Below are 23,454 nucleotides of genomic sequence, written 5' to 3'. Positions count from 1 at the left end.
AAAAGAACTCACAGCATCTTTAAAGGGTATTAAAAAGCAAAAGCTCGGAAATAGAACCTTGTGAGTGATTGATTCGGGGGTTGCTGGTCAGACTAAGCCACTAACAGAGGTAAAATTATTACTGTCAACATAAAATGGTTTTGGGGGTTGCTATTTGCCAGAAGGCAGGAAAAAGTGTTACTGGATGAAATGATTTTTTTTTTTCCATAAATTGAAAGGCTTTGTTTCGTTTTCAGGTTGTTCAGCCCTTTCTTAAATTAAAATTTGACATATTAATTTCCTTGGCTGCCTCAAAGTTGTACTCTTCAATGAACACATCATTTTGCCAAGAATTTCAGCCAAACTCGGCTCCTAATAATCCAGAGCTATAAACACCACAACAATGGAGTTTTTCCATTATTGGAAAGAGAGAGCCATATAGCATTTCATGGAAATAGGATTGGAGGCAAGAGCAGAACTGTTTCTAGAATTGCAGCTACAGAAAGGATTTTGAGGAGATAAAAGATCTGAGGTACCCAAGACAATATGACATTAAAACATTACCTCCGAGAAGGAGCAAGAAAGAGTTTTTAATCCACTGTAGATACTGAGGGTTTAGATTGCACCTCACCTAAAAATCAGCCTCTATCACAAGAATTGGACATTTTTAAACACTTAGAGGAAAAATCTCTCTCTCCTCAAGCCTTCTGTACTTCCATCATACAAGGCAGAGCCCTCATTTATCTATTCAAATGGCTCAACCATATCTCATTATATTCATGAAAATTATAAGCCAGAGAGAGTTCAGATTTTTTTTTTTAGATTTTCTGTTCTCATTTATAACTCCAGCCTCCTTTTTTTTTTTTTTTTTTTTGCTTCTGTAGTAGACCATGAACTGTCCTAGCAGTGGTATTGCAAAATGATAAATACTTGAAGCTGGCATTATGTATCACCCTTTGTAACAAATAGAGGAGTTTTCTGTGATTGTGAAACCCAGTGCTTGCAACCGAGCAGGCAAAGCCATTTGTTCAGTTCAAAGATGTTAATAGAATATTCATACCTCATATCTTTTATGTTGATGGAGTATGAACTAATCAAATTTTCATATTATCTGTGCTCTATGAAACAAAACTAGTCTTTAGACACATTAATTTCTAGCTGAGACTTTGCCAGTCTGAAAGCATCAGATTCACAGGCCGAATGCTTTGGTTGCCAGGATGCTGCCATAAAATGAAGTTCTCATTGTGGTTTCCAGCCACATTAAAAACTGTACATAATATATTATACATGTAGATGAAGCTTTTCTACTGGATTCAAAAGTCACCCACGATCCTGCTCTGTCCTTCTAAAAGGCAGCATTTCTCTCATCTTACTGTTTACACCCCCTGCAGATGGGATTTCTGCTTTGACGATTGAATTATTTTTGTTTATATTTTGATGACATGACTAATCACAGACTGACTGTTGTAGGCTGAATGTTGGCAAAATTCAGCTCGAAATTTTCTTTTGCTGGCCTATAATTAGAAGCACTGGTGGTAACGTGCAGGTTGGTCTCTTCCACATCTGTCATTTCTGCTGTGAATTTCCACTTGCTTCTGTACTGAGGGTTTTTTGCAACATTTCAGAGCATTTTCCTACTTAAAAAAAATTTAAAAGAGCTTTTCAAATGACTTCTGGACAAAGTGAAAATTAGTTCTAAGCAGAGAACAGCACTGACCATTTGGGGCACGGTACAAAATTCTGTTGCTCACAGAAGGAACGTTATTTTTTTCAGTAAGTGAGAAAAAGACAGACCTGACTTAATTTTCTATCTATCTTCATCATCCTGGTAAAGATACAGAGGCAGGTTTGAGTTCTGAGCTTACAGAGCCTTTTCCTGTTGTTTCAGTAGCACTGTTGCAAGATGTACAACTCCTTCCCTTAGAGCACCCTTTGTTGAGCATAAAAAAGAAAGAACTCACAAATCACACTAAGACCTACCCACATTTTTAAAGGTATTGCAGCAGCTGAACATCCAGAAGAGGACAGCACACAGGAGCCAGTTCTAAGAAGATATGGACACTCATTCTGTGTTGGATATCTCATAACCTCTCTTCTGGTACCTCAAAAACGGCCTTCTTAAAAATTGATCCATAATTAGTTAATTAAAAGAACCTGCACCTAACAACCCTCCACAGAGAATGACAGATGGAACTAACCTGCACTGTCCAGAGTAAGAACAGGAAAAAATGGTTTAAATAATGGAAAAAAATCAATTTTATATCTATATATGTATATATATGGTGTGAAATCATTTATGACCCTAAAAGACTTTGCAAAATCATCTACAAACTGCAGTGTGGGAAAAAGTCAGAGATGAGGGAAGAGATGCTCTGGTTCTAGATTCCCTTTAAGCATGTCTGGTTTTAAAAAGGAGATAAACGTGCCTGAAGTATCCTTTGAGAGCTGCCCTGGGTGTGCGTTGCAGTTTGTGCCAGGGAGAACCCTGGGTGCCTCTGGCCCTCCGAGGTCATGCTAAAATCCATAAACCTGAGTATTCCTCTTACCCTGCTACTCACACCACAGATTTTTAGGGATGCTTTTACCCCTTGGGAAGAGCAGCAGGAAGGGGCCAACGATGACTTCTGATGTGGTTTCTCACTCCTGTGAGTGGCATAGTCATTTGTCTCGTGCTCCTATGAAAATCACTGCATAGAGGAACCGTGCGTGGGCGGCCAATTAAAATGTCAATAAAAGTAAATACATTTAAACAGGTCATGGCTGTGCATTATGCAATGAGGAAAAAAAAAACCCCAAAGGCTTATATTTGTATCATGCTAATTGAATTGACGTGGTTATTGCAAATCATTTTGTTTCACCTGGAGCTGTAATTAAGTGACACCACTTAATGAGAAGGAGCCAGTGCTGACTGAACATGCTTCTGTAGTAAAGCTGCCCTGACAATGAAGGATGTTTCTGTTTACATCTCCCATCATTTCCCACTCCCAAATGCCAATGTCTTTCCAGTGAGGTAAACACAGTTTTTAAAAATAAACAATCATTTGTAACTTTGGGCAGCCTTTAACCCAGCTTGTCACTAGCTGTTCTGCAGGAGGACAAACGTAAGTAAATAATAATCTACAGTATTACTTCTCCTGAAGATAGATTTTTTAAAGTAAAACATCAAAGTAATCAACACAAAAATTAAAGTTTTAATTGTCTTTCCAGCAGGATTTATTTAATCTGGATATACTGGGTTAAATTCTGTTCTCTTCCATGGTGATTTTAGCAGGATTATTCCACTTTTAGAGCAGATTTGTACATCACTTTGACTGCAGAACTTCTAAAAGAAGTTGGGATAATCAGAAGCTCCAAACTATTTGTGTGAAGAGCTTATATAATACACAGAGAGGAGCCAGGGAGGCACTAACACAGCTCGATGTCACTTTTCATTTGAGCTGCAGCTGTTCACCTGAACTCAGAACTCCTGGCACGGGGACTGGCAGTGGGAGGGATGGCAGGGAGACAGCGCAGGAACCAGGCTTCAAAGGCTTGTGCCGGCAGCAGCCACACCAACCATATGTCCTTAATCTGCACAGCCAAACTTGGCAGAGTTCTTTTATTACGGTTCATTTTGTGGGCTCTGCAGATCCCATAAATATTTTCCTATGCAGAGAAGCCTTGCCACATTAATTATGATAGGATTGCTTTGCTAGGCAAACGGGAGCACTGCCAGGATCTCATAATTTGGCATCTTGGTGCTTGATACTGAGAACAACTCAAATACGAGATGGAACTTTAATGCCTGCTGGATCTTTCGAGTGCACCATCAAATCTGGATCTCCAATTTATTTTTTTTTAATGCTTTCAAACTTGAAAGTGAATTCAGTGCTTTTAGAAAAGCAGGATAAATAGAAATGCTCTGAGCCAGGAACACTGTTGGCAGGGTCTGTGAAAACTCTTTCACCCATTTCTGTGAGAAAGATACTATTTTTATCCTGGGCCATCCTTAAAAAAAGACCATCCTTCAGGTTTCCTGTGTAACACAGTCAGAACAAGACTGGGAAGGGAGTCTGACAGATTTTAAATTATTATGGAAATCGCATTTTCTAAGCAAAATCTAGGTGTATCTGGAGAGAAGTCAGACTAGAAAAGGCTCATTACAATGTTTCACCCTCTTTATCATCACTCCTACAGGCAGCTCAATCTCTTAGTATCTTTGTGTTAGCAGGAATGAATTTTCTTAAATCTGTCCTCAGCCAAAAGGCCAAAACCCAATACTGACAACATGAAATTTGATGATTGCTGTGACACCAAGATGTATCTGAACTGAAGTTAATGAAGACGAGACCCAGCTCTAAGGAACCCAAAGAGTGGATTCACTCCTAGGAGGAAAATTGTTTATCATCGCTCAGTGTAATAAATACCTCTAGCACAGAAATACTTGAGCCTTTTGGGACTCAGAGCTCATGAGATTTCTAGGTTTGTAGAACCCAAGTCCAGCACCCACCAAGTTCAATACATAAAACCAGGTCTGCACACAAAGATTGCCGCTGTGGCAGATGACTAAATCTTTCAGCTTGAGTTTAGCTGTGAAGAAATATTTAAAGAACATATTCCTCCTGGGTAAAGAAGCCCAGCAGTGGAAGAGATTTTTATCTCAATGTGTGTAAAACACAATCTGTGCATATTTAGTGCCTTATCAGTCACCCAAAACCATGGATATAGCCCTGTAAAAATAACAAAAGACAAAATCAGACCCCGCCATGGGCGCACACCTGGTTTAACTTGATGAAGAGTCATTGAATAGCTGCTGACACCCAGGCACTGCCAGCAGTCAGAGCAGGGGGATTTGGGCAGTTCATCACCTGGGGCAGGGCAGAGCTGTGCAGGAGTCCTGAGAGCTGTCCCTGGCACCTCAGAGCCCCCCATCCTCACAGGCACACGTCTGCTCTCTGCAAACCCTCAGCGAAGTGACCAACTGCCAAGCCCCTGCTCCTCCTCTCCCTCCCTGCTTTTTGGGCTAGACAGAGAAGGAAACAAAGCCAAGACAACCTTGGCATTGTCCCCCTGTTTGTCACTGCTGTCTCTTGTTTCAGTTGTTAGAAGTATTTCAGCATGCACAGAAAAGCAAGAGGAGCATCTGCATGGAGGGGAAGGCAAATGCTTTGACCCATAAACCCTAATCTTAGCCTAAATCTAGTCCCACATGCTGGACAACACGCTGAGAGTGACAGGGCTCTGAACAACCTGGGACAGTGGAAGGTGTCCCTGCCCACAGCAGGGGGCTTGGAGCTGGAAGATCTTTAAGGTCCCGTCCAACCCAAACCAGTCTGTGATTCTGTGATCCAAAAGTGACCCATTTAAAGAACAGGTATCAGATTTATGTATGTCCATCCAGAGCCTACTCACACATATGCACGTATTTGTACACAAATACAAACCCTTATTTCAGTGAGCACCAAGGTAAGAAACCCAGGAGGCTGCAGCCATGCCCCTGCAGGCCAGAGGCTCTCACTGAGCTACGAGCTTGCCCACCTTTGGCACCAAGGCTCTGAAAGGCTTGTATCAATCCTGCTGACTGCAATCCCTTGATGACAGCCCCCACGGGTGTTTTAAATGCACTTAGCTTGATGAGGTCTCACTGGATTGTTTGCTTTTTCAACCACTCTGCGTTAGGGAGAGTGGAACATAAGCCTGGCCAGCTCTCAGGAGTTCCTTTATTGATCCCCACTCTCATCCTGAAGGTGGTGAAGCTCCCACTGACATCAATGAGAGCTCTTGGCCTGTGTGAGAGATGAGTGTGCCATATGTTTATTTAAAAATAAACAAAGTGAACTGAATCAAAGAGAGTGGTGGGTGTTTGGGAGGACTATTTGGGAAAAAAAAAAAGGGAAAAATTGCTTTATTCCAGCCCAGGAAAGGCTCTGGGACCAGAATGGTTCAGTGATTAGGGGCTGATTTGACTTCATCCTATCCCTGCTTCAAATTTCAGCTCTGCTAATGGATATTTTTTGGAAAGCACAGCCAGAGAGGATTCCCGAGTTACTGCTACCCAAATGTTTTCTGTAAGAGCCAAGCAGTTTTAATAACCATTTTCAATAACTACAAACCTCAGGTGCTTTCAGGCCTGTTGCACCCTACAGGAAGGTTTTACAATACAGGCCATCACCAGTGTCCCTTCTCCTGCAGACCTTTGCTCAGACACCATAACCCCCGAAAAAGATTTCTCTTCATCACCTTGTCCTTCTTTCTCTTTCTAAAAAAGCAATAACATGATTTTTGTATTACCGAGCTCTTTTAAAACTTCAAATACAGCCAATAGGAGAAAACAAAAAAAATAACTACAAAAGGCAGGAATCAGAAGTCCCACAGCTGAAACTAATAGAGACCATATTTATGTAAGTATGTGTATTTAAGTGTTTCAAGTTTAGGGTAAGATACCCTTTGCCAAAAAATGTGGCAGCTATATTTGCTAGTCTCTATGGGAAATGTTATAAAGAATCAAAAGCAAACAAATTTTCCTTTCAAATAAACTTGACCCGTATGTTTCAGACATGTGTTTCCCTTTGAATCCCTGTCCCCCTTTGATGGTGTTACATACTTTCCCCTCTTTAAGAGCAAATCCTCTGTTGTTACAGCAATTCTTTCCCTCAACTCTACCACGAGGGCCCCAGTGCTTTCCAAGCCCCGGGCTTGCAAGTCCTCCCTCCTTTGGCCACAGCTTCTCCAGGGGTGCCCTAAGCCCTTGCAGTGGTCCTGAGGCAAACTCTGGCTACTGCACTGCCATCACTGCAGCTGGGGAAACATAATCCTAGTGGCACAAACCTCAGTGTGGAGGGAAACAGGACTCACTGGTGAATGGTCTGTGATCTCCTGCCCTTTTATGTTCTCTCTCCTTGCACTCACTGATGCCCTTTTTTCCCCAAGCAATTTGTGTGGGATTAGCTCTTGCCTTCCTCCTCTAGCTAGGAGGAGAATTTTTTAAGATATCTGAAAAACCCCCCTTGTCTCAACTGCAGCTTACACAACTTTTGGGTGGTTTACAACATTCCTGTTAGTTTGGAAATGAACACCACCCAACCTAACACACTGGGCCAACAGGCTGCCAAAGCACCACACTGGGCTGTTCAGCAGGATTGAATGAGAATATAAACAAGTAAGTAATTCCTGCTAATCTCTGGACACTGTTCATCTGGATAGCATGCATGGAAGGAAAAAATCCTAGCTGGTCTGCTTTGCAGGGTGAAACAGATAAGACAGCTCTCAGGAGAATTTCACCCTGCAAAATGAACGAGGGAGGATCTGCCAAATCAGTTCATGTGTCATCTAAAAGCTAAGCCTATTTAATTTCTTGTACAGGCCAAAGGCTGCAAGAGAAACCTCTTTTATTGCTCATCTTCCCACTTTCCCCTTCCTTCCATCCATCCATCCGTCCATCCATCCATCCATCCATCCATCCACCCACCCACAAGGGAAATACATTTCTCCCTTACTCAGCCATCGCACAGGGACTCAGAATCAGCTCTGAGCTTGGGGAATGCACATCCAGAAGAAAGGCTTGGGAATGCCATGGCCTCTGCACACAGGCAGCCAGGATGGCAGGATGAGAACACAAACACCAGCCCTGGAAAAAGGGAACATTGCCTTTTGTTAACTCTGTTAGATCTGTCCTCTGCTTGTACAACCACCTTCCTTGAGGCTCAACACTTGTCAACAAAGTATATACCTGATACAATATATAAATAATGCATTTTAATTTTTATATTTCATCTCTATTATATTCACATTGTACACAGAAATATCTTAACAGTAGGCTCACTGCCCAGTGAGATACCCTTTGTCGCTAACAAATTTTCATTCAATAAGCAAAAAACCCCAGAAAACACCAGGAAAACCTTTCTGATAAATGTGCCTGTTCACAGGGCTTTCACTAGCTGGGTTCAGAATGACAAATGAAAGCTTCAGATCCATTTTTTGTTTTCAATAAAAATCTTGTTTAACAGTGTCATGAATATTCATGTTTTTGGCACAGCTCCAGAGTAAGCAAGAAGAGCCAACTCAGACAAGAAAACAAGAGTCCACTTGGCTCTACAAAAGGATGCACTGGGCGTTGGACACTAAAGCACACACTTAGGCAAAGGTATAAATCAAACTTTGCTGGGACTGTACTTAAATGGAAATACATTCCCCCAACACCAAAAGCCACCTGTTGACATGCAAAACTAACAACGCTGGGCAGCAGCTCCTGACTGAGCCCCAGAGCCCAGCGGCAGCAGGAACACGTCCTGCACCCACAGCACAGCAGCGCAGAGGCTGGGGAGCTGCTGGTGGCAGGGGACCCAGGGTTAGCTGGCATGAGGTGACCCAAGCCAGCACCTGTGGAGGTCCTTGGGCTGTCGCAGATGTGCTGCCTCTGAAAAGTGCTGCCTGCACACCTCCAGCTCCTGTCCCTGGTGCTGAGGGCACAGGGCTGTATAAACTGAGCTCTTTTGGAGGCACTCGAGCAGCTGCCTGCAGTGCTGGTATTTAGGTGGTCACAGGCTGGAACCGACCTAAACTTTGTGCTACAGTAAGAGAAAAGATGACACCTCGCTCCCCCTTTTGCCTCCTGCATGGAAGAGTGCCAACCCCTCCGAGAGGGATCACCAGATCTGCTGGAGTGGGCTCAGTGATGCAGGCCCAGGAAGCTGCTCCGTGTGAGACAGGATCAATGGAGCAGCCACACGCTGCAGCCTCACGCAGAGGCTCTGGGACAGCCTCTTCCCCCAGGCCCTGCTGCTTTGATGGCTGCACAGCACCACCCACTCTGAGGGAACGCGCTTTGCACGGATTCATGCACTGAACGCGGAACTCGCTTCCTTAACAGCAAAGGATCAGGGACAATTTGCTTAGAAGATTATTAGTTTAGAGAAGTCAAACTCATTCCCACCGTTTTTATTTTCAAGCCTGACCACATGGAAATTTAATATACAAACACTGAACTTTGGTAAGATCCTGCCCCCTCCCCAGCACACGCTGGGCAGATGATGCTACTGCTGCACAAGCCAGCCCCAGCGTTACACAGCAATGCAGCTCTCACACTGCCTTTCATCAGACAAGAGAAACTGCAGCTCCAATCTCCATATTCCTCTCCCCAGTGAGAATGTAAGGAGTGGAAGGTGCAGGTAAAGCAAAAAGCTGATCAGGCTGCTTAAAAGGCAAGAAAGACTTAGTCAAACGGTTGGGTTCATGGAATGTAAATGTCGAGTTCTAGTGCAACCAACTCATTCACTTACATCAATTTACCTGTATCAGAATAAACTACTTAACTGAAATGAAAATTGGAAAGAAAAAAAAAAAGTCTGACTATTAAGAACAATCAGCTTTACCCACCAGGTCAGCACCACTCACTTGGAATCTTACAAGAAACATTTCTCTAAGGGTGCTTTAAGCCTTAGAAACACACTGGAAAGATGTTAAGAAGCATAAATTGCCAGATTTTAAGAATTTCCTATAAAAATCAATCCAGATTCCAATTTTCTCCAAAATACCCATCTGAAATGAATTCCCACACATAGCTCTTTCTGCTCTGAATGATGAAGCTCTAATATAAAACAGAGAATAGCTGATCTTTTTTTTTTTTTTTCCCCAGATACTAAGAACATGCTCAGATTGAGTGAAACTCACTTTGTGCTTCTTATTTTTCTTTCTTTTTTACGTTTCTGGAAAAGACAAAAGGTAAAACCAGTTATCCATAAAACAAACACTTGAGTACACTTCAGACTGGCAATTGTGAATTTCAATACAACTGACTAATTTTCCTACGTTTGGAACGACTCCATTACCACAGTCCTTGTGCCTTTTCCCCCCTTTTCTTTCATGATGCTGAATCAGTCGAGTACTTGGTAAAAAGGCAAACCACAGAACAAATATAACCAGTCCAGGAGGCCCCTTAAGCACCATTCAAATAACTATCAAAGTATCATTCCTTATCTTTTTAGATGTTTTTTTGAGCAGAGAAGGACACACGGATGTTTCACTTGCTTTTGCTGTGAATCTGTTAAATTTCCTCCTTGAATAGCCAGGACTTAGATAAAAACACATTACAGAACAAGCAGCAGTGGGATGTGTGGAGGCAGATATAATTATGCAGCACAACAGGACAATCATTGCCTTTCTGAGCAAGCAGAGCTTCCTAGAACAATAAGTTCTCAACCATTTCCCATTCCCTGGAATTGCTCTTGCATCCAGCTGAGATCTGGCCATGACTCACCCTCATTTAGGGATATGAGAACAAGAGAGTTGTTATGATAGAAAAACAAGAGTGGCTCTTCCTATTGAGCCCTCTTACCTAACACATGTCCTGTACAGTGCAGGACATCCCCAAAACGACACCTTCTGGTCCTGGTTCTACTGTCACGGAAAAAGCAGTATCCCCAAAAGCAGAATCATCAGCAATATTTAAAACACAGCAAACACAGAAATAGCCCTGCAGAAGCACCAAAGCACCATCCCATCGAACAGGTGAGCACTTAAACCCTCTCACTGCAGTGCCAGCACATCCCCGCCTGCAGGATGAACAGCATTTCATAGCACAGTCCTGATCTGGAGAGTCCCTGCTTGTGAGGACACCCAGCTATGCAGGAAAGCCTCGTGCAGAACTGGGGCTCACAGCCTCAGCCCTGCAAACACTCCTCTCCAGGCACAGCATCTTTAATGCCAGCACTCCAATAACGTGGGCTGTCAGAGTAAACTCTGCTGGATTTCAGTGCAAGGTGGTACAGAGCCATTTCCTCCTGGGAAACCCCGGTAAGAGTTAACAGAGATGAACCTAAGAGGGCTGTAGAGATGTTTAATGAGGTTCCATCTGAGTCACTCTACAATCATACAGAATGCAACACAGAACATGCAAGCCTCTTCTTGCAGATAATGATTAGAATTTTTAATTATTCCTTTTTTTTTTACCCGAAGATGAAAAGATAATTGCCGCATTTATCAGATAATTGTAATAGGGAGCAGGAAAAACCCTAGAAAACACTTGCGGAAAGACTTTTTCCAGGAGAATTTTTCCTTTCAAGAAGAGCCAGAGCTCACAGCTGTCCCTGGCAGGGGTGTCACAGGGGTGTGGGGACTCCAAGCAAACTGCCCATGCTGGGAGGAACTGCTAACACTTTATTCTGCATCTGCATCCCTCACAGAGGATCTGAGGAACAGCAGCCCGGAGGGAACTGGGTAGCAGAGGCTCACAGAGGGGACTGAGGCTACTGCAGTTTTGTAGAGCTTCTCATGAGACATTTGGGGTTTTAAGGCAGCAAAATAGAAGTACCAAAACAGGGAAAGAACTGCTATTCCCTTCATTAGTGTTCACAAAAAGGTTGGGAGGGATTTTGAACAACTGCCAAAAGTTCATGGGATCAATTCCACTTCAAAATGGAGCTGTTTAAGAGCAAAAACAAAGTTCACATGCCTCATCTACTGTTAGATCCCAGTCCCCCTAAGCACTTACCAGCCCACAGCCAGGGACTGTTTCCACCCTGAAGTATCTGAAATCTAATTAAACACGGGCACGAGCAAAACCAGAGTTGAAGTAGCTGACATAAAACCAGGCGTGTGCCGAAAGGTGACACCAGTTACACACCAGGGCAGGAGCCTTGCAGTTCATTGCTCTCCACCCAGCACAACCATGACGTATTTGCACAGCTCTGGCATCCATTAGGTGTGCAGAGTGAATAAAAAGGACACGTTGCGCTGGGGTTTATGTCAATGTTTTCTTTGAGTAAGAAATAAACCAGCAGTTACCATAGCAATGGACAGGGAGCCCATCACCTGATTCTAGGAAAATTAAAGAATGCAGGCTGGAGATGACAGCACAGCCCCACTTCAGTAACACAAGGAGGGGTGAGGCATATTAATTTCTGCACAACTATTCAAGATTTCTTTCAAGATCTTTCAGAAGATATTAACATTTACCAGCTGTCACTATCTACAACCAGCTGATAAAATCTTCATTCAACCCTCTCAGTATTTCTGCCCAGTACAAATCACAGTAGCATTGTCTTAGATAGATAAGAGGAGAATTCTTCAGCAGTACCCTTGAGTCTGGCAAAGGGAGATTACACATCTTCCTCACGTGTTGTGTCCAGGCTGGACTGTCGCCTGCAATATCCTCTCCAGGGCTCTGAACAACTTGATTCAGGGTGCTGACACTCCACCAGGAGGGTCACTGGGGAATTCCTGTGAAGCTCAGTGTCACCCAGCTCAGATCCTGAGGGACCAGATGCCCATGTTCTGGTGCTTCCCTCCAGAGACTCTGCTGCGAGGCTGAGCTCCTTCAGGCTGGAATCACCACTCTCGTGGATCCTGAGGACAGCAGCACCCACCCACAAACCAAAGTCCTGCCTCAAGAACCCAAAGCCACCTCCTTGAACACTTCTGGGATGTTTCCTGCGAGGCTGTGACCCTCCTGTCCCCACAGCTGACTTGTGACACTCTGCCTGCTCTTTCTTGTGTTAGCCCTGAGCCTCTGCTTGGGGCAGCTCTGGTCTCTTCACAGTGCCCTGGGCTGACAAATTTAATTACAGCTTTAACACCAGCCTTTTATCATCTTTTGTCTCAAAAGCCAATGTTACAAGGGTACATTGTCCACAGTCATCATCATACAACCAACGGTGACTGAGTACATACCAAAAAAATGGTTTCATCATTCCTTTCTACTGGAAAACTGTAATCAGGCTGCTATGGAAGGGAAAATCAGAAGCTGCTGCTAATGTGGCCTCTCATGGATGTCTTGAATCCAGAGGAATAAAGTAGCCTAAAGCCTGTGAATATTCTCATTCTTTTTGACAGGACTAAATTTGGGCCCGTTCCTAAGTGACAGGCTCCTGCTGTGGGCTGGTGTTTCCTTTCCACAGGAAGAGCTCTCAATGCAATCAAGGCTTTTTCTAAGCTAGACATAACCTCAAGCAGAAAAATATTTTTGTTGCTACTGGTGGCATCCGTAGAACCTGCTGAGACCAGGCACAGCGAGTGACTCAGTGACTCCAGCAATTACCATCACAGCACCTCATTTTCTAAAAGCTATAGCAAAGCTCATAGCCCTGAGTAAGCAGCCATGCAATCCACAGGAAAACTTAGTTTCCTCAAAATAGGATCCACCAATGTCCAGTATGCCAAATAAAGAAGGTCAGTTACAACAGTTTTGCCTCAGTGATCACCTGTAGTGCTGAACTTCCCTGCCCAGCACTCAGGGGGTGATTGAAAGACTGACTTTATGGTCTGGTCTGTCAGACACTCTTACCTGAACAACCAAGTTGTGATTCATGATGCACAACTATTTATGTGTTCTGGTTAACAACTCATCAGGGAGGCTGAGGAACCGAGCTCTACAATTTGGGAAGTGCCACATATTCCCCTTAATGAGCCTGTCTGTCTTGTACAAAGTGCTGGGTCTCGTGGCACTTTGGAAATGAAGGGTTACATCTTAGAGCCAGAGCTTGTATGAAGAAGAGATTCTTTTAAGCAGCACGACAGCTGAAAACGCAGAGGGCTGTGTCTGAAGTGCTTCCCCCCATTTCTCTTTTCTCCCAAGACCCATGCTATTTCTCAAGTCTTCCTTTCTCTAGTCTTGCTGATCTAAGCAGCAATATGAAAACCTAAAATGATGTCGTTGGAGATGATTAGGCTATTAGTGCAAATTAACCCCCTGGCAGCGTTGCTAATATAGACACTTTGTAACACACCAGGAACCAGGCAAACAAACAACAAAAATGCTCAATTTCCTTTTAACCCAGTCTCATCTAAACGATGAATTAATCAGCTCTTCTGTGTATTCAAAGTCTGTAGAAAAGCAGCTTGCTTTTCAAGAGAATACTACACAGAACAACACACGCCTCCCTCAAGAGACAGCACACCAGGGCAGGGTAGGATTTCAAGGAAATACACCCAAGGGGGTCCTGAAGGAAATGGTGGCAAAAATTGGAGTCAAACATTCTGTAATTTATAGGAAAGCTCAGCATTCTGCAGAAATTAACTCCTCAGAGCTGCTCTTCCTGACATCCTTGTGACTTTTGTGGAAGTTTTAACTGTGAAGTGCCATAAGAACATATAAACAATGTAATTTCTTTGTGCCTGTGCTGTCATGAGTGAGGAGCAGCATTCTTCTGCCTGAACAGAAGCTCCAATCAGTCTGACACAAGCACCAGTAAAACAATAAGCCCATCAGATTTTACAGTTCTGCTAGCACAGGTACCTGCTCTTGGATTACTCCCCATTCATCCTTCTATCCCAAATCCTCCTCCCTGCAAGCTCTGAGCTGGGGGCTACGGAGGTCCCTCCCAGGATCATTCCAGCAAGTCCCTCATGCTTCTGCAGCTTTCACAGACGCACTGAGGTTTTAAAGCCTCGTCATGCCATTTTTCTCAGGGATGCTCATTTCCATTCAGACCCACAGGCTCACACACTTGCCTGCTTACAGGGGCCCTGGAACCCAACAGCTTGTCAGATAATCACACCGAGGATTCCCAGGAGATCCCCTAATGCATCAGATCACAGCCTCCTGCAGACAGCCAGAAAACATTATCTTGATTCAGTTGAACTCCCTGTAGAATGGAATTTCCCTCCTTACTGCTGGTTTGGGGTTTACGCAGTGTGATCTTCTAATGAGCCACCATTGTCACTAATTAGGCAGGGAACCAAGGATTTAATTAACGCTTGTAACTTGAGTCACACAAGTGGCTAATAGTCTAAACAGGAATTAAGTAGAGGTGCCTTATCTCATCTCTACACAGCCTTGCTCGGGTTTTACAGAGCTGGGGCTGTGGGGAAAGGCTGCAGGGTCTCCAGCGGGACAGGAGCCAGAGGCACCAGCGAGCATCAGCAGCAGTGGGGAAGAAGCCAGGAATGACCTCACCAATTTGGCAAAACTAGAGGGGACGGGAAGGGAAACGACTCACACGAGGGGATTTTAACAGGACACCTCAATATGAATTCCTGAAACTCCAGCATGCCACGTGCACTGGCCAGAAGTTAAGCCAGCCCTCGGCTCCTGCACATGAGGCAGCACTGACAGCCAGACACTCTCTGGCTGACTGCTGATGCAATGGTTTTGTTCTCTCCCATTCATGACCAATCCGTACAATCGCCCCCATCCATTTCTTCTACTTTAATCTACTTAATCAACACATTAGGAAAAGTTTTCAAAAACATACAAGCCTGAAGTGCCAAAGTCCAAATCTATTTTATAGTTATAAATATATATGTATATATATCATATATTTCTATATAGTTCAGATTTGTCTACAGTTACATGGAGATGGCCATGACCCTGGCTCAAAGAACACAAAGATCCACATTTTGGGAATGCCTGCTTCCACCAAACAGACACTTCAGTCAATTCTTGCAAGGCTTCTGTGTGACAGAATCCACTTTACAGGAGCTCATCCAGGTGTTGAGGGTAATGTTTTCAAAACGGAGGCTACAACTTGAGTACTCTGTGGACTTCAGCACCACTGAGCTTCACTGCTCAGCTGCTGATCACAGCAGAGTCTGAAGTCTCCTCCTGGTTCCCTGGCTGCAAAGCTGTGCTCCAGCGACTCAGTCTTGCTCAATCAGCGAAGGATTTCCCAAGTATGGAACACAGAATCAGCCTTCTAACCATAAATCCATAGTTTATTCTCAGTACTAAGGAGTACCTCTGAGAGGCATCAAGAGAATTGTTCAAAAGGTTTCTCAGGAACCGCAGTTTTTTAAAGGCATTTAAGGAGTCAAGGGAACAGTGTCTGTTTTCTCTTTCTAGGTAGCTTCAATTTCAAGTTAGTAATTAGTTCCTTTAAAAACTTTATTAAGCAGGACCCGCTGCTACCACAGTGAGCCCTTCCTCCTTCACTTGTTCTGGTGAGCAGCACCTTTCTGAGCCCCTTTTGAAGGACAGAAGGACATCCTCCCCAGTTTAGCAGCTCTGAGAACGAGTCATTAGTTTGGAGGACCCAGCTGCCTCCGGTGTGACACCAATGTCCCTGAAAAGTGCCTGCTAAGGGCTAATGAAATTAAACTGGACCGAGATGCCACTCTCTCAAAATAGCATTAACACACTCCCTTCTTTGAAGTATTTTTTACATCACAAATGCTTTTTAAAGCTACACTGGGAAATATTTCCCCTTTTACTGTCAGTTCTCTTGTAAATGGTAATTAAGAGTGCTCCAGCAGACTGCCCCCTTTGCTTACTGGAGCAGAATACCCAAACTGATGGCACCAGAGCTATGAATTTACTTAGGAGAAATCTTAACAAAGCACTTGCAAGGTGCTGCTGTACCTCAGCACTTGCTAAAACCATAATACCCCCCAGTGTCAGGACTTGTGAATGATTTAGTGCCGCTTTTGCTGTGTAATGCACAAACACCCTCTGAGCTCAGTGCGCACGCAGGGCATGGCCCAGCTCCTCCTCAACCCCGATCAGCCCAGAAGCAGAAGATGTAAGCAGGGATAAAGTGATATTCCTGAAGTATCAGGAAGTCCTCAACAGGAGCAAGAAGAAAACCCAGGTCTCCACTTCCTAATTAGTGCACAATAATAGAGCACTCCTTTTCCTTCAATAACCTGGCTCCACTGTAGATGTGCAGCTGAATTGTTACTAATCATTCTACAGAAGAGAAAATAAAACAAAAAAGTAAACCAATAAGACTCAAAGTTTCACAAGGCTGAACACCAGCTAATGAAGTATATAAACCTCAGTCAATGAAATATATGAAACCCCTTCAAGTCATAATTCACAGCTCTGGACACTTTTGCAAAGCAACTCTGGCCTAGCACCTGACTTTAGGGGTCCTATCAATGCCATAAAGCAACTTAATTTTCCAATTAAAAGTATATCCTCAAATAATGAGACAACAAAAGCAAGTCTGGGGGAATTCAAACTCCTCTCCCTTCAGATGTCACCTGAAATGCTTTCCTGCAGTGAAATCACTCTTAAATATTTAAGCAGTGCAAAGCTGCATAGGACATGAAAAATGTTTTGTTGCAGTTCTTCCCATCTGGAGATGCACATGTACACCCAGAAGACCATCCCAAACTCTTCTGTCTCTCTTCATTTCACTCTAAGCTCTGCTGGTTTTAAATATGAATCAGTGTAAAAAAGCACACTCTTCACTTCAGAGTTGAAAAACAGCATTCCATTTACCATGGAAGACAGATACTTGGGATAATGCATCCCAAATTAGGGGTTAACAGAAAAGAGAGATTCCAGCCCTGGTTTAGGTTTTGCATGTTTTAATACCTTTGACTTCAGTTATTCATTACAAAGTCACTTGTGTTTGCCGTGATGCCACCACACTGCAGTGTCAAAAACTGATCAACCAACAACTAAGTACAGATTTCAGGCAAATTTCAGGGTGCTAAAAGTTATTTCATCATATGGTAAGATTAAAATGTCACTATCTAAGGGCAAACAGTAACTTCTTGAAAATGCTACTACTTTTGGGTTTGGTTTTTTTTAGGTACAGCAGGCAGAACAGCTGAGGGCAGGGCCAAGCTCCTTGGAGAGGTTTACTCCCTTGGGAGGCTCAAACAGATCTTTCATGCAGAACAGGCAGAGTTAGTGTTGGAGATCCCTTTTTTCATGACCAATTCCTCCAAAATGGCTTTTTATATTGAGGTTCCCAAGCAGGCTGCACACAGATGTTATGACCATAGCTACCTTTTCTACCTCTGGCTGTCCTCTGGTGCTGCTCTGTCTTCCTGTGCATTCTCCTCCAGGTCTTCAGCTGTTGCCAGCACCACCCGACACAGCCCTGCTGTCAATACTCATTAGGCACTGAAATGTAAAAGCTGTCTCAGCTCATGGGTTTAATAGCTTTCCTCGCTGCATTTATCCTTTATCCTTATCCAATTTGTAGATTTATTATTACTACTCATTATCCATTGTGTTGGGTTGATTTGTTTGCTGGACAAAGGCAGCACTGATTACAACTTCCATCCCTTCCAGCACAACGAGCTGCACTGCAAAATCTGCAATAAGAAGCCTGAAAGGAAGAAACAAATGCTGCTGTGTTGTACCTCTTTTCTCTAATCAGGATGTAACAACTTCATCCCCTTTCTCTGTACTTATCCTGCTCAATACCTCCTGTAAATCAGGTTATCTGGTGGTTCCGCACCTTGTAGAGTGAGTTAGAACTGATCTGCTGCCCAGCAGAGTGACATAAAGCACTCCCACACCTTCTGCTTGGCCCTGGGCTGTACAGTGCTCAGACCAAATGTGGCATGACATGCCACGAGAAACAGCTGGCAGGATCCTTCCGTGGTGTAGTACCTGGAGAAGTATTTGGAGCGCCAGAACAAACACAGCAAAGCACACGGGGCAGCCTTTTCAGAGCTGCCTGGTGCCTTCAGCTCACCCCTCCTCCTCGCCTTCAGGTACCCCAGCAATCCCATGCAGTTATGTGTAAACCTTCTGGAAGTTAACCCCACAAGAATACCTCATTTTCAGTATGGTTAGGGTTCTTCCCCTTTTCTGTAGCCTGCTGGGTGTGAGGGCAGTTCAAGAAAGCATTCAGGAACAGGGCCATGCCCTAAGGATTTTGCTTTCTAATCCTCACAGACAATACACCCAAAATGATGACTCAGATTAGAAATGAGTGTAACAGCCCTTGGAGAGGTGACAATCAATCCTGGTAGCTCTGCTGAAGCCAGTGGTAGCAATTTGTGACAGCTCTGGGAAGGACACAAGACCTCGATGATCTTCATTTTAAAAATTGCTGGGTTTTTTAATTTTCTTTCCTGTGCTGATGTTTCTTTCCTTCTGCTCATACTTTACCAACTGCTAGAGGTAACAGTAATTTTCCTTACTGTACAATCAACAGCAAGTGTAATTCATCTCTCTTTTGGGAGCCCAGAAATCCAGTGGTAGGAAAGCAGGGCAATATTTTCCTCCCCCTTCTCTATTCCTCCATCTCTTTTATCAAGGTTTTCCCATTTGTATTACTGTTGATAATGTAAGGCAAACCTGAAACCCCTTCCATGAGAGGAAATCAAAGTCCTTCAGTACCAGGACTGAACACTCCTGAGGGTGATGCCGACCAACTGTTTGCACTTTCTGTTTTGTGTATAGAAAATGCCTGTAAAGACCTACCAGAGGTGACACAGCAGGACAGGAACAGGACCTACAACCTCTCAGGATGGTCTGAATTGTTCCCACAACAGTCCTGTGCTCACTGGGTGCATGAAAGGAAGAGCTGTGTTTATCCACACAGTCCTCCTACAGCCTTAATGCACTACCCTGCACACCCCACCTCGCTCCCTGCCATACCAGTCATCCTCCTGGACTTCACTGGTGTTCCTGGGCTGATAAACTCACAGATACAGTACCAGGATTCTGAATTAAGACACAATTTAAGAACATGTTTCAATTGCCGTGATTTGTGGCTATGAGGTCATTTAGACCAGTCTACTTCCCTTTCGCCAGAGAAGATTTGTAGCTATTATTTCCCCCCCCCCCCCCCAGCAATGATCACATGCTGTTTGCTTCAGCTCTCCATGCTGCAATACCTCAATGAATAATATACAAGGAGCAGAAAATAAACAAGCCCACTGTGCCCAGGGATAATGTGTGGTGTGTTTTTCTTTAGGATGATTAAATGTGAGTGCATGTCATAGGATGTAGGGCTTGCTCCGCTGGGAACCCAAGAGGATGAGAGCACGCAGCTCTCTCCAAGCAGGCAAATGGCCACGGAGAAGGTTAAGGGGACCCCCAGGCAGGCCCAGCATATGCACTGCTGCTCCGTGGCTGCTCTGCTCTCTGGGCTCTTTCTGAGACACAGACACTCCATGGGTTCCTGGCTCACACTCCTTCCCTTCCACAGCTTGGAAGTTGCACCGAAGACGACAGATTTCCACCCAGGAAGCTTCACTTGGCTTTGCCAGCCTTTCACCAGCCCTCTGCCACTGAAACCACCTTTGCAGCCAACAGAACAAGCCACAGAGCTCATGGGATGGTCCCACACAGCCTCTGCCAGCAGGATCACCTGTCCCTCCCCACTACAGTGGCAGGAAAGCAGTAAAACCCATTTCTTTTACATGGAGTTACCCTCCCGGACACCTTAAACAAAGCTCCCATTTCGTGCCTTAGCAGCTGCACAGATCCACAGCTCCGGTAGATCCACAAGCCCACCATGCCTGTGAGACAGATTTCAAAACCAAGATTGCTTTGGAATATCTCACATTCATTTTCTTGCCTTGGTCGTGGAGAGGAGGAAGCACCCTGAAGAGTGCTGGCTTCTAGAAAGTCAGCCAGCCCTGTACTACACCTGAAGACAACAACCACCTGCCCATCCCCACTGGAAGTAAGAAAAAGCCACTTTAAAAAAATCTTAGTTTTTCAGCCTCTTGTGTTCTTGCATCTGGTTCAAAGCAATGTTAAGCAAAAATGCAAATCTTCTTTCCACCAAAAGGGTTTTTCAGCAGGAGAACACGGTCTGAGCTCTGCATTTGTGCTGGCACAGAACCACCAACACATCAACACGTGTCAGACTACGCAGTTCAGATAAATCAGTCACCTGATTTATCTGAAACTAAAGCCAGTCCTCTCTGTCCATAACAGCAAGTCACACAGGCAACTACCAACATCCCACATTCTCATCTCTGTCTCCTGCACCTCTCAGTCAGAATAATTTCTGGGCAAAGAAATACATCCCCAGATTTCAACAAGCTTGTTTATCTTCAACTCACTTTTCAGGAAAATAAAGGTTGTGACACTGACCTTCAGAGAGTGATCCCCACTCCCATTCACCCAACACACACCCAGCTCACTGCCTTTGGATTTCTCCTTTCACCACAGCTATGTTTGTTATGTGCAAAAGTATTCTGTTCCTACTACTCTGTGTAAAGGGATTTTCACTAGAAGAGAAGTAACAGCATCAGAAAATACTTCTGCCATGGAGGTTTCACTCAGTAAACAGGTGTCTGGGAGATTATCTCGCCAATTTAACCAAAGCTGCAAACACCAGAACGGTTCTGGGATGACGAAAATCCCCCTTTTTTCAAATAAAAGCCTTTTATCTGCCAAGCGACACTTCCTGTTCTAAAGGCTATTCTCCTCGGTAGTTGTCAACTATGTATTAATCTAATTCATATAAGCCTTAGAAATAAATACTTTCATGTGCAGAATCTTTTGGGAAACTGATTCCCTGAGGCTTTAGAGAGCAATTGTTGCTTATCACCGTGGAGATTTCCACTGAATTTAAAGCCTGGTAACAAGTTAAAAAAAGATACATCAAATTTCTCAGTGATTAACAAGTTTTCCAGTCTTTGTCATCCTCAAAGGATTTTCATCTGATCAGTAGGGGAACTGCTAAAAATGAAAATAAAAGGGAAGTGATCTGACCCAGTAAGGCAGTTCCTGTGTTCCCACTCCTGTCCAAAATAATGGCACTCACTTCTAACAGCCCCTTACAGTCAGCGGCAATATCAAACACGTTGGGCCTTATTTTAAAGGCTAGATGTGCTGCCAAAGACAAACACCGCTTAACTGCAAGGGGATAGTTAAACCCTCCCTACAGAGCTCTCCTAACAAAACCACTCTGTGTGTGGGAGAGGCAAGCTCTGCCAGAGCTCTTACAGAAAAGCAGGTAATTGAAGTTCTTCTGCATTCAAGCTCCGTGCCTGTGCAATAAAAACTTGATTTGAAAAGCGCCGTAAAGCAGAGAACTTTTCTGATGCCTTACTGTCTGTCACGGCACAGAAACGGCCCCGCCAAAGCAGTGGTTCTGTACCTTGCTGCACACTGTGGGCCTGTGATAAACGGCACGGCAGACACGCTAAAAACCTCCCGGTGACGGGGGCTTTCAATCCTCGTCAGGGCATGCAAAGAGGAAAATAAGATATTCCAGTGACTGGGAGCAACCATCAGTGAGGATGCACTTCAAGTTAGCTGAGATTCGGCCCACGTCCCCAACACCTTTGTGCGACACCACACCAGAAACACGCACAGCCAACCCGCCTCACCTGAGGATGAACTGCTCCACCGTGGAATTGTTGGCAATTGTCACGTAAACATTCACAACCTCCCCTTGTTTGACCGGCTTGGAGGGCAGCCACACCACAATGTTGCTGTCCAGCCATAGCTCCGTGAGCTGGGAGGCCTCCTGGCCTCGGTAGAGGCTGACAGAGCCAATCCTCTGCAGGTGGGACGTGGTTTCATCCCCGCCGTCCTTCCCGGGCCGGATGGCGTTGCCCTTGCGGATATCCTCGGCCGTGCACTCGCCCTTCTCGTCCCCGGGCTGCACCGTGTAGTACAGCTCCACAGGGCTCCCGTCCAGCTGCTCCGCTGCCTTCTTACGGCCCGTGAGCACCGTGGGGGGGTTGAACCAGCTGGGCAGCAGCTCCAGCTGTGCCACGCAGAGCCCCAGGTCCCCCCCGAGGCGGCAGCTGCCCCGCACCTCGCGCGTCTCGCGGAAGGCGAACACGCGCAGGCAGGGCAGCCGCTCCGAGGGGCTGTACTCGTCCCAGTCCCTGCCCACGATGTAGAACAGCACCTGCACCCTGGGCTTGCTCAGGTAGATCTTGGTGCTCATGATGTAGGCCTGAAGCTTCCAGTTGTAAGTGAACTTGTTGGCGGATCCAAAAAAGTGGGACGTTAACATGAGGTCCTGGGGCACGACCTGTTCGACGGAGAAGGGGCCGTAGCTGGCGTTTAACACAGGCGGTCTCTTGGCTTTGTATGGGAAGAACGATTCCACCCTGGATTGCAAACTGGAATTTCTCATGAAGTCCTGGTTGGCTTCTCTGAGGAAGAAAGATGTCTCGGCGTTGAAGAGCCGATAGCTCACAGGTAGGTACGTTGGTAATGAAGAAAATCGCTGATTATTGTCCAAGACCCCTCGACACTCTGTCACTAATAAAAGAAAAGGTGAGTTAGATCAAGTCTGCTTATGGATTCAAAGGGACACAGCACAACTTCAGTGGAGCCACCTGCTAAGTTAGGGACAAGCATTGTTCCATGCAAAAATATTTACAGGGTAGCTACATGTTTACAGGTAGGTAATTCTTTTTTGTATTACATTTTCTGAAGAAAATAAAATGGAGCATATGTCAGGAGAGCCCAATGACCCACAGCCCCCAAGGGCTGCTCATCACCAGCCCTGCAGGAGCGCTGGCCAGCGGATCAAAGGCAGTTTCTGCTCTATGGGCAAAGAAACTGCTTTTCTAAGGACTCTCTCACACACACCCCCCATTTCACTGTCTGTCAAGAAACCACGCTCTTGTATTACTGTTTCTGGCACTATAGCCCACGTCTCTGTGGTGTAATATTGACAGTACCCCAATTTCCTAAGTTCTTTGAATGCAAATGGGCATCACAATCTATAACTATTTCAACAAGTCCTAATATATTAAGATGGACACAGGGAATCAGCACATGCTGGCCAATTTCAAGTTTCAGCTGAACATCAGATCCCTTTTGACCTAAATGTTGTTTTCCTGGTAAGATTAACAACACTTACTGCTGAAAGGCAAAATTTGTTGTCTAAA

General features: G+C 44.6%; 1 protein-coding gene across 3 annotated transcripts in view; it reads right to left on the bottom strand.

The window, feature by feature from the left end:
* Window positions 1-23,454, bottom strand: part of TMEM132C (transmembrane protein 132C) — a 193,023-nt gene that overhangs the window by 114,476 nt on the left and 55,093 nt on the right. For all 3 annotated transcript variants that reach the window (XM_042034988.1, XM_042034986.1, XM_042034987.1), the window contains exon 2: window positions 21,931-22,819. In XM_042034988.1, the coding sequence (XP_041890922.1) occupies window positions 21,931-22,819 (889 nt within the window). The remainder of the gene's footprint in view (window positions 1-21,930; window positions 22,820-23,454) is intronic.

The sequence above is a fragment of the Corvus kubaryi genome, unplaced genomic scaffold, assembly GCF_017639235.1.
Source record: "Corvus kubaryi isolate FWS band 111438036 unplaced genomic scaffold, C.kubaryi_AGA036_p1.0 37382, whole genome shotgun sequence".
Classification (NCBI taxonomy): domain Eukaryota; kingdom Metazoa; phylum Chordata; class Aves; order Passeriformes; family Corvidae; genus Corvus; species Corvus kubaryi.
The sequence above is the reverse complement of the archived record's forward strand: the minus strand, read 5'-3'. Positions and strand labels throughout refer to the sequence as shown.